Below are 11,691 nucleotides of genomic sequence, written 5' to 3'. Positions count from 1 at the left end.
AAAAAGGTTTCTCTGCAAATGGAAAACACCATCGCACACTTGACCATAAATGTTTTATCTGTACTATGATTTGAAACACCAGTACCCAAAATAACAGGAATGTGGAGATAGTTTAATAGCTAAGATTTACCTCCACTGTCACAGTATAAATGCTGCTCTGAATTAGTTATCTTGAAAAGGATCTTCTCTACATACAAATCTGGTAAGAGACAGTAACACAGGAATGGGACTGGCTGTTACTGTGTCACATGAGACTTGATCAGGTTTCTCTAGTACAATCTCCACGCATCAGCGGTTCACCTTCAACAGTATTAGGAAAATACTTTGCTGACTGTAGAACAGGAGCGAAGCAGTCTCAACAGTTGCAGATGCCCTACAATGAGCTGGCTTCAGTGCAGATATAGCAAACCTGGTATGTAACATTTACAACACTCTGGAGCTGGAGGAACGCAGCATCAGAGGAGCAGGAAAGTTGACTGTTCTTCAGTCAATTGAATTCATCAGAATTAGTGCTACGCTCTTTTGAACAGTCATCAACATGAATAGAGAAATCGCAGAAAAATTTCTGGACTCCAATCCGGAGTTTGCCAAGCAATACTTTGAGAAGGAGCTTCGGCCAGAAACTGTGGCTCAAGTGATGTCAAGGACTGACATCGGTGCTGATATCTCAACGTTCAGGGAGATGGGTCAGGTCGAGGAGAGTGAAATTCTCTTTGAGCTTATCCGAGATATGCAGGAGAGCATAAACATGGAAAAGGTGGTGTTTAAAACTTTACGGAGGCTTAGTTTCCTGATCCACGCCGACCGAATGAGTCTGTTTATGTACCGGCAAAGAAATGGTACAGGAGAGTTAGCCACCAGACTGTTCAATATTCACAAGGATGCTGTCATGGAAGATTGCCTTGTTCATCCAGACCACGAGATAGTTTTCCCATTGGATATGGGGATCGTAGGAAGTGTTGCACAGAGCAAGAAAACTATAAATGTCCAGAATGTCACTGAGGTAAGTTTATGAACATGTTCACAAGGTAAATATTAGAACCATCTTCAATTCTGTAAAAGATTATTCAAAAGGTTACTTGCTTTTGAAGACTTCATTTTATACGTGGCAAGATTTTTGCCTGCCAGAGCCAGTTGATTCAATAGGATTATCCTGTTCAATGTGACAGGTGGAATTAAGATTTAACTTCACTAATTGTATATTTAAATTGTGGATTCTGTTTGAAGGGAATGAAATATCAATGGCTTCATATGTTTAGAGTTAGAATGGTGTGTGTGTGTGTGTGTGTGTGATTGTAAGAGCACTGAAGACTGGGAAAGTCTTTTGAAGAATATTTGTTTTAACCATTTGCAGGACGTGAAGGTCACTAATAAGGCTAGCATTTATTACCCATCCTTAACTGCTGTTGAAGACAGTGATGTGCCACTTTACTGAACATGACCAAAATAGCTTGCTATGTAATTTCAGAGACCAGTTGAGAGCCATGTGGGTCAGAAGTCACATATAAACCAGACTGAGTTAGAACAGCTGATTTCATCTCCTAAAGGACACTCATGAACTAGATGAATTAACAACACTGTGGTACTTCCTTGGGCATTCACAATAATACTGTCTTTAAATTCTATATTTCATTTAACACATTGAAACACATTTGGGGTAGCTCAGTGGTTAACACTGCTGCCTCACAGTACCAGGGACCCGGGTTTGATTCCACCCTCGGGCAACTGTCTGTGTGGAGTTTGCACATAGTCCCTGTGTCTGTGTGGGTTTCCTTCAGGTGCTCCAGTTTCCTCCCACTGTCCAAAGATGTGTAGGTTAGGTGGATTGGCCATGCTAAACTGCCCACAGTGTTCAGGGATGTGTACATTAGGTGGGTTGTAGGGGGATGGGTCTGGGTGGGATGCTCTGAGATTCGGTGTGGGCTTATTGGGCTGAAGGCCCTGTTTCCACACTGTAGGGATTCTATGAAATGGGAGGCCGTTGTTTTGTGGTGATTGCTTTTGTCACCCGTGTCAGTTTGAGAGTCTCTCCGCAGATGTTAGCCAGACCTGCTGAGTTTTGGCAACATTCTGTTTGTTGCTGACACAACCTAACTTTCCAAGAGTGTAGGATGTAGACTACTGAAGGGCCACCTTCAATAGTGAGAGAAGAAGTTAGAAGTCGATTTACAAGAAGCTGTGGTTGGAGGAACATAGAATTCTTGTAGTTTGCAAATTGGAGGAGGTTGAAGAGGTAGGTGGATTTTGAATGAGGATGTGATAATGATCCAATAGGAGCGAAGGCAGGTCAGCAGACAAAGGAATAATGGATGAATGAGACTTGGTGTGCTGGATGAGTTGGTGCCACCTAAATGTTAAAGAAGAACTCTAGCACATCATTCACAATGGCCTGCAGTTGCTCCAGATATATCTACATTTTGGTTTAGCCATGACCTGACAACTAATTTTAATTCACTTTAACTTGTCACTTGCCTCCTCACAGCCAAACTGTGCCATTTTTCACATATCTGACAACTAAACTGATAGTAGCATGTGCATTTCGAGATGATATTCCAACTGTTGTTTTCAAATATGTGCTTGAAGATGATTTAAATCCTCTTGATGTAATCCTGTGACCTGGTTATCATATCTGAGATTACCTTTTCAGGTTAAATCTTATTAATTCCATTCAACTTGAATATCTAAGCTCAACTCCTCCGAAGCAGAAGGCTTACGAATTCACATAAAGGTATACTGTGTGAATAACAGGAATTTATTTGCATTTATTTGACTTTTCACAACCACAAACTGTATCAAAGCACTTTTACAGCTGATTAAGTAATTTTTGAAGGACCACCTCCTTTGTAACGCAGGAAACATGGCAGCCAGTGTGTGCAGAGCAAGCACCCAAAAAACAGGAAGGTGATGTGATGTTAATTGAGGGATAAAGATTGAATTGGCTTATCATGCTCCTATTCCTCTTCAACGTAGTGCTGTGGGACATTTCTACATCCACCCAAACTGCCAAATTAACAACTCCTCTGAAAAACAGCATGTTGATTAATACACCACACCCCCAGCAGTGCACTTGAATTTAAGTGCTCAAATTGTGAAGCAGAACATAAATCACTAAGATTATGATTCAGAGACAAGAATTATGCTACGTAGACAAGCTTACAGCTGTCTTTCATCTTTATCAGCTTAGATCTATTTTATGCTTTTTTTATGTTTCAGCGTACTTGCAAAGCCTTGGCTCCCAGTATAACAAGACAACAAGCAGGGAACTCCTATTCAAATTATCTCGGGTATTGCTTCTATCACTACGTCTATCCTCTGTCAGAAGGTGGTAGAATCATGTTACATCAGACTGTGATTGAGGCTTTGACGTTTGGAATTCCTGTAGGATCTCCATTGGTTCCCTGAAAACTCCATTTTGAGTATCTTTCTGTACTGCCTTTCACATTGGGGTACACTGGAGAAATTCCTGCATATATGCTAACCGTATTCATAAATTAAATCAGAATAAACAACTAGGAACAGAAACTTAAACATTTGATAATAATTGCATGTATTTAACAGTAATTGAATAAAATTATTTTCTTCTTAAGACTGATTGCAATGTCCAAACAAGCCTGTGATTTAATTTTTGACCTAGTAAACAACATGTTTCTTCTTAACTAAATTTATTTGCCATTTGGAGGTCCATGTAAACTCGAGCATCTTCAACGCATCCTTGAACTCATTGATATAAAAGCAGATGAGAAGATGAAAATCAAAAATGTTTGTAACAGGTATCAAGGTCAACAAGATTTAAATACTTGCCTCTTGAGTTCAAAACACGACCAATCAACCAAATTATAGAAAAAGAATCACATACCGTGTTTGTATTGGAATTGAATGATCTATCCACACCTGTAACCTATACCTTTTGTCACTGACAAATGATTGCAATAAGGAAAACTGAACCATTCTTCTGTAACCAAATTATTCTCAATGCTGCTGCAGCATGACAATATATGAAACAAAATCTGAAAAATTGCTTGGGGCATATGCAATTATTTTCAGATTTAGACAAAGTAGACAATAAAAGCTGTTCCCTTTGCTGATGGTATGACTACCAGGGGAACCCAACTTAACAGCTTTGGAGAGGAGAAATGATGTGAGGAAGAACTTTTGTAGATGCTCAGTTGAAATAACCTGGAACTTGCCTATGAGGATGTGCAAGTTGAGTTAATTGATGATTTCAAAAGAAGGTTGGATAGACACTTGAAGGAAATTAATTTTCAGATCTTTGGAAATGGGGATGTCTGGATTGTCCTACAGAAATCTGACATGCAGTTGATGGGCTGAATAGCCTCCTGTGTTTTTTTTCATAGAATCCCTACAGTATGGAAACAGGCTCTTTGGCCTAACAAGTCCACGCCGCCCCTTGGAGCATTTCACCAAGACCCATCCTTGTAATCCACATCATCTACACATCCCTGAACACTATGGGCAATTTAGGATAGTCAATCCACCGAGCCTGCACATCTTTGGACTGGTGGGAGGAAACCAACGCAGAATGTGCAAACTTCACACAGACAGTCACCTGAGGGCAGAATTGAATCCAGGTCCCTAGTGCTGTGAGGCAGCAGTGCTAATCACTGAGCCACCTTGCCACCTAAAGAAGCAATCAGGGCTAGTCTGCGATTTGAACCGGTTACCTCTTGCATCTCCACAGTCCACAATCTCCAAAGTGAGAATCGGACCCCTAGACCGACAATTGTAATGACTATGACAACATTGCCTTTGTTTGTTACAGTCATCATTTAACCATCTATATTTAATTACAATACATAATGCAGTGTCAATAAAATAAGGATCGTGTTCCTTAATGATGTGCTGCAAAGTAGAAAAGGCCTAGGATAATAAACTGATAAGTTGACATGTCTCAGTTAATGTTAGATAAGTGAGGGTAATTTACATTTCTAGTAGGGACACAAAACTAGCAGTAACAGGTCATAGATTCACAGGATATTATCATGCAAAAATGACTGTTTAGCTTATTGTGCCTGCACCAGATCTTTGAGAGTGATAGATGGTAGTGAAAACAGAAAACAAGCAGCAATGTGTAATAGATGGCAGTGAATCTACTATTGCTTTGGTTAGCTGAAAATGAAAGTTACCATCTGGTAACAATCCAATACAAATTTGTTCTGTATCGTCTAATTGCCCTGTTAAAGCAAATGATTTGGAGAGCTGCTTCATGCTCCTACAAGTGAGTACATTTTGAAGCTATTGTGAAGTTAGTGTGATTTTCTGTCCAGGTGTTAAGTTGAAAAACTTACCAGAGGCAGTGAAAATACCAGTTTCTAAATGAGTGAATAATTTCTGAGTATTGTCAGTAAGATCCTTTGTTACAATGACATTGGAATACAACACAGCCAATGTACAGTTTCAAAGAATTTTCAAAACACTATTAACTGTCTGCAACTTGATGAGTATTTTTGCATCAAACAAACTTTTGTATATTTTTCAGTCAAGCCCTATCCATGCAACCATGATATAAATACACCTAATTATCAATGCCTTTAATCTATGTTAAAATCTTTTCAGAACCTAATATAGTTCATTCCCTGTCACCAAGAGTTTCATCTGGAGGGATGAATGTTCGATTAATTTAGGATTTAACTTCCAAAAACCGAAGGCCCAAACTTTGTATCTATACATGAAAAATTGAAATCAGAATGGCAAATAGGAAAGTGGCATATTCTGAGATACAAGCTTACCTAGTATTAGCTGCCTACACAAAAGTACAATAAAATGCTTGGACACTCAGCACAAGTTTCCATTATTCCTGTTAGATCATAGCACTTAGGTCATAATTATCTTCGTTGCCCTTCTCTAGCTGTCTTCTGAACAGTCCGAAGCATCCTCTTTGGGGTCAAAGGGTAAACACTTTCAGACAAGGTCTTATAACCCAATTGCTACCTTTACAATAAACAGACCCACCCATGTGACTCAGGAGCAAGTTCACTTTGACATAGCTCTCTATTACTTCACTTAGAGCTTTCAGAAGTGGACGATACTGTATCCCAAGACTCCCTTCCTGTCATATTAACTTAAGTCCATCAATATGATAGCATGTCCCTATATGGCTGTGTGATAGCATAGATTCAATTTCCGCATTGGCTGAGGCTACCATGAAGGTCCCACCTTCTCAACCTTACCCCTCACCTGAGGCATAGAGGCCCTCAGGTTAACCACTACCAGTTGGCTGTCAATAAGAAAAGAGCAGCCCTATAGTCTGGTAGAACAATGACAACATTACCTTTATGTCCCTGAATGCTGCACAACTGTGTCTGTGACTACAACTGGAATGTGAAGGAATGCAAAAAGAGAAGCAACATAAATTACCATGTTTGTCTCTAAACAAGGCCATGATACTTCACACAGATCCTTTAATGCTTCTTAAATTGTATTAAACTGAAACCTGCTACTTGATTAGCTTTGGCCTGCAGAATCCTAATGACCTAATCTACATCATGTGCTACCCTGCTCCTCACACAATGCATTTGTAATGTGCAGATATTAGCACTGACCTCTAGCATTTCCAAAATTTTCCTCTGAATAACAATCTATGTACACACATCCTCCTTCAGCTCTCGATACAAACTGCTTGACTAATTCTTCTGCCATGCTTTGTCTTCATCTACGTTTCTGATCAAATCACCATACGAGGCCCTTTTGTTTTTTGTGGCCACGAACACATTCCCAGTATTCCAACTGTGCTCAGTTATTGTCAATAGTTGTGAAGCTGGAAAAGCAAAACAGGCTGACAGCATCCAAGGAGCAGAAAAGCCAACGTTTTAGACTGAGACCTGTTCTCAGGACTGATGGCCCAAAATGTTGACTTTCATGCTCCTCAGAAGGTGTCTGACCTGCTGTACTTTTCCAGCTTCATATCTCTTGACTCGGTGTTCACATATTATTCTTTTCAAATTCAATTCAGGTTGTCTAATATTTAGTTTTAATTAGTGTAGCTGCTTTCTTTTCCCACATTTCCCTGCTGAACCTTTAACCTATGCTACTTAAATAAAGCTTTAGTAGCATTTTAAAGAAACAAGTAAACAACATCAGCATCCCTTGTGGAACTTCAGTACGCAAATAACATCATCTCTGTTCTCTCACAAGAGCACCTTCAAACCTCACTTCACACTTTTGCAGAAGCGTACCAAAGAATTGGTATCAGCCTCAACTACATGCAGAATCAAATCCTTTACCAGCCTATCCTGGGTCAAATCCCGGTCCATCCCTCTCTTAAAATCAAAGGAGAAATCCTTTGCCTTTGCCTGCCTGGTAAGCTACCTCTCATCTAAAGCTGACATTGATGCGGAAATTCGACATTGCGTCCAATCTGTGACCACCACCTGAGGAGACCTAAATCTTCAATGGTTGTGACATTTGGGCTGATACTAAGATCCTTGTGTATAAGTCTGTAGATGTTAGGATGGAAAAACACAACAGGTCAGACAGCATCAGAGGAGCAGGAAAGTCAACATTTTGGGCTGAAGAGGGGTTTCAGCCAGAAACATTGACTTTCCTGCTTCTCTGATGCTCTCTGATCTGCTGTGCATTTCCAGCCTCACACCTACAGACTCTGACTTCCAGCATCTGCAGTCCTTATTGTCTCCTTGTGTATATAGAACATAGAACATAGAACATTACAGCACAGTACAGGCCCTTCGGCCCTTGATGTTGTGCCGACTTGTCATACCGAGCTCAAGCCCATCTAACCTACACTATTCCATGTACGTCCATATGCTTATCCAATGACGACTTAAATGTACCTAAAGTTGGCGAATCTACTACCATTACAGGCAAAGCATTCCATTCCCTTACTACTCTCTGAGTAAAGAAACTACCTCTGACATCTGTCCTATATCTTTCACCCCTCAATTTAAAGCTATGCCCCCTCGTGCTCGCCGTCACCATCCTAGGAGAAAGGCTCTCCCTATCCACCCTATCTAACCCTCTGATTATTTTATGTGTTTCAATTAAGTCACCTCTCAACCTTCTTCTCTCTAATGAAAACAGCCTCAAGTCCCTCAGCCTTTCCTCGTAAGACCTTCCCTCCATACCAGGCAACATCCTAGTAAATCTCCTCTGCACCCTTTCCAAAGCTTCCACATCCTTCTTATAATGCGGTGACCAGAACTGTACACAATACTCCAAGTGCGGCCGCACCACAGTTTTGTACAGCTTCACCATAACAGCTTGGTTCCGGAACTCAATCCCTCTATTAATAAAAGCTAAAACACTGTACGCCTTCTTAACAGCCCTGTCAACCTGGGTGGCAACTTTCAAGGATCTGTGTACATGGACACCGAGATCTCTCTGCTCATCTACACTACTAAGAATCTTACCATTAGCCCAGTACTTTGCCTTCCGGTTACTCCGAACAAAGTGCATCACCTCATACTTGTCTGCATTAAACTCCATTTGCCACCTCTCAGCCCAGCTCTGCAGCTTATCTATGTCTCTCTGCAACCTACAGCATCCTTTGTCACTATCCACAACTCCACCGACCTTAGTGTTGTCTGCAAATTTACTAACCCATGCTTCTGCGCCCTCATCCTGGTCATTTATAAAAATGACAAACAGCAGTGGACCCAACACCGACCCTTGCGGTACACCACTAGTAAATGGTCTCCAGGATGAACATTTCCCATCAACTACCACCCTCTGTCTTCTTTCAGCAAGCCAATTTCCGATCCAAACTGCTATATCTCCCACAATTCCATTCCTCCGCATTTTGTGCAATAGCCTATTGTGGGGAACCTTATCGAACGCCCACATCAACCGGTTTACTCTCATCTACCTGTTTGGTCACCTTCTCAAATCTTTTATTTTGAATGGTTACTGTCAACTGGGAATAGGTGCACACACACACAGTGCTATAAGGAAGGGAGTCCCAGGATGTTAATGCAGTGACAGTAGAGGAATGGCAATAGAGTTTCAGTTGAAGATGACGTGTTACTTGGAGGGCACTTACAGGTAGAGATACCGCTGGGGCTTCAACTATCCTTGACAATCTAGATGGTAGATGTTGATGATTGGCTGATGCTATTGAAGAAGCCTTGGTGAGTTGCTGTGGTACATCTTGTAAGTGGTACAAACTGTTGTTATAGTGCTCTGGTGGTGGAGGGAGTCGGTGTTGGTGGATAGGATGACGGTCGAGTGGGCTGCCCTGACTTAGGTGGTGTTAAACTTCTTGAGTGTTGTTGAAGCTATACTCACCTAGATATAGAGAGTATTCCATCACCCTTCTGATTTATACCTTATAGGTGGTGGACTTTGGGGAGCCAGGAAGTGAATTAGTTGCTTACGAATTTTAGCCTCTGACTTGCTTTCATGGTAGTAGTATTTCTTTAAGTCTGCCCTGGTTCATTTTCTCATCAATGTTAACCCCCAGAATGTTGATAGTCATGGTAATGCCATTTAATTATTTGTTTTTTGAGATGGGGGGTGACTCTGATGAGGTTGTCTTTCTTGGTCAACCTAGGTGTCTGTTACTAAAGCCTTCTGCTTGTCATTCGCTTTTGATTTAGCTCGAAAATATCATGAGTTCCAGTGTGCTGGTTGAGTGATGATATATGACCTGAGGGTGATGATATTCTCATTACATAACTGCCTTATTCTACTTATTGGTGGCGATCATAGAGCAGAGAGGTACCCTCAAAGTGAATTTCTTCAGTAGATCCTATACACTGCACATACTTTACTACAGTACAGTCCATCAGTAATTCAGTTCCAAGGTTCGGGCATTAACTAAGTTAATTTTAAGTTCTTTGTGGTTCAGTGTTCCACAAGCATTGCTGTGGCTGTTACTCCTAAAACTGAGTGGTGAGTATTCCAACAAGAACTCCGAAGTGAACCTTCCAGATAGTGAGGAGGGTTTAAGGGTTTAGGATGTGAACCACTGACCATACATTAGCTTTTGCGCAGATCCTGTGGGCATCGCATTGTTACAATTGGCCAGTTAACCCAATGTCAATACTCAGGATGCTGACAATGAGACACTTGCTGACTGTTGAAGATCAGTGGGAAATAGAAGGCTTTATTCTTGATTGAACTGATTGATACCTAGCTCGGAAATGCCAGAAATTCCACCTGACACATGTCAGGAGAAATGGCACAATGGGTTGTTGTTTACAGAGGAGCCCATTCCTGTGGAAAAGTGCCAGTAAATGTGTAATTATCAATGTACAAAAGAGATTAAGTTAATTTCTGTTTTTGGATTTTAAGAAAGAGATCAATAAGGGCTGCTTCATTATTGGAATTTCTTATTTCCATAAATTCATTTTTCCCATGTGAATGTCACTAGAAGATCCCTTAGATAATCTTTTAAACTATCCCATCTTCTGATTTTTTGTATCTGTACTAAAATGGCTTCCCATTTCAGTCTTTCATTTTGATGAGCAGCAATAACCTCTAATTTTTGTGTTCTCAGTGCAGAAGTATTAAGGGTTCTAAGGCGTGGTGTATTATGTTTGATCATGGTGGCATCAGTCTACCAGTTAGGAGATTTTGGGCAGCATGGTAGCTCAGTGGTTAGCACTGCTGTCTCGCCACATAAGGGACCCAGGTTTGATTCCAACTTTGGGTGGCTGTCTGTATTTGCACATTCTTCCTGTGTCTTCATGGATTTCCTTCAGGTGCTCCGATTTCCTCTCACAGTTCAAAGTTGTGCAGGTTAGTTGGGTTGGCCATGCTGGATTCGCCTGTAGTACCCAGGCACGTGCAGGCTAGGTGGATTAGCCATGGCAAATGCAGGGTTACAAGGATAGTGTAAGGGGGTAGGTCTGGGTGGGCGCCCCTCAGAGGGCTAGTCTGGACTCAATGGGCCAAATGGCCTGCATCACTGTAGGGATTCTACATTTTACGATGTGCTGTATTGTGTTTGTTGGTGTGACCTGAGCATGGGAACAACAACAGCAAATCCATCCCTGTTGACCCTGCAAAGCCCTTCTTACCAGCATTCTAGGACAAGTGTTAAAATAGCAAGATCTGCCTCCCAACAGTGGCCTGACATTTATACTTGTAGAGTTGTTCCTCAAATACAATATCCCAGAAAACATTTCTGTCCCACTGGCAGAACCGGCGCAGCAGAGGTGGCAGCAGAGTGCTATACCCTTAGACGGGAGTTGCCCTTAACATTAACTCTGGAAGTCATGAAGACACATTGCATCAGATAAAATATGGGCAAGGGAATCTCCTGCTGAATACTACATACCAGCAATGCCCTCAGCTAATGAATCACTATTCCCCCATGTTGAACACCACTTGGAAGAAGCACTGAAGGTGGCAAGCAGTGAGTCTGGGTCTGTGCCAGGTGGTGAAGGAATTGACATGAGGGAAAAACATAGTTGACCTCGACATCACCAACCTGCCTGCCTGCAGATGCATGGTTCTAGTACTGTATCAGATGCAGTGACCCACCACAGAATCATTGTGAAGGTGAAGTCCCCCACTTCTTATTAATAATGTTGTTTGCCAATATCAATGTGCTAAATCGGACAGACCTCAAGAAAATCCAAGCAACTCAAGCCTGGGTATCTGCAAGATACTGCGGGCCATCAGCAGCAGCAACACAATCTGTAACCTCATGGTCCGGCATATTCCCCAACTCTACGATTACCATCAAACTCAGGGATCAACCTTGGCCAATGG

The 11,691-nt window shown here is 41.4% G+C and overlaps 1 protein-coding gene across 1 annotated transcript in view; it reads left to right on the top strand.

The window, feature by feature from the left end:
* Nucleotides 1-306: 306 nt before the first annotated feature.
* LOC125458365 (rod cGMP-specific 3',5'-cyclic phosphodiesterase subunit beta-like) overlaps nucleotides 307-11,691 on the top strand; it is an 86,786-nt gene continuing 75,401 nt past the window's right edge. The window contains exon 1 of the mRNA XM_048543607.2: nucleotides 307-1,003. Within this exon, the coding sequence (XP_048399564.1) occupies nucleotides 539-1,003 (465 nt within the window). The 5' untranslated portion in view covers nucleotides 307-538. The remainder of the gene's footprint in view (nucleotides 1,004-11,691) is intronic.

This window comes from Stegostoma tigrinum, chromosome 1 (assembly GCF_030684315.1).
Source record: "Stegostoma tigrinum isolate sSteTig4 chromosome 1, sSteTig4.hap1, whole genome shotgun sequence".
NCBI lineage: Eukaryota > Metazoa > Chordata > Chondrichthyes > Orectolobiformes > Stegostomatidae > Stegostoma > Stegostoma tigrinum.
Note: the sequence above shows the minus strand (reverse complement) of the source record. Positions and strands in the feature narration are given on the sequence as shown.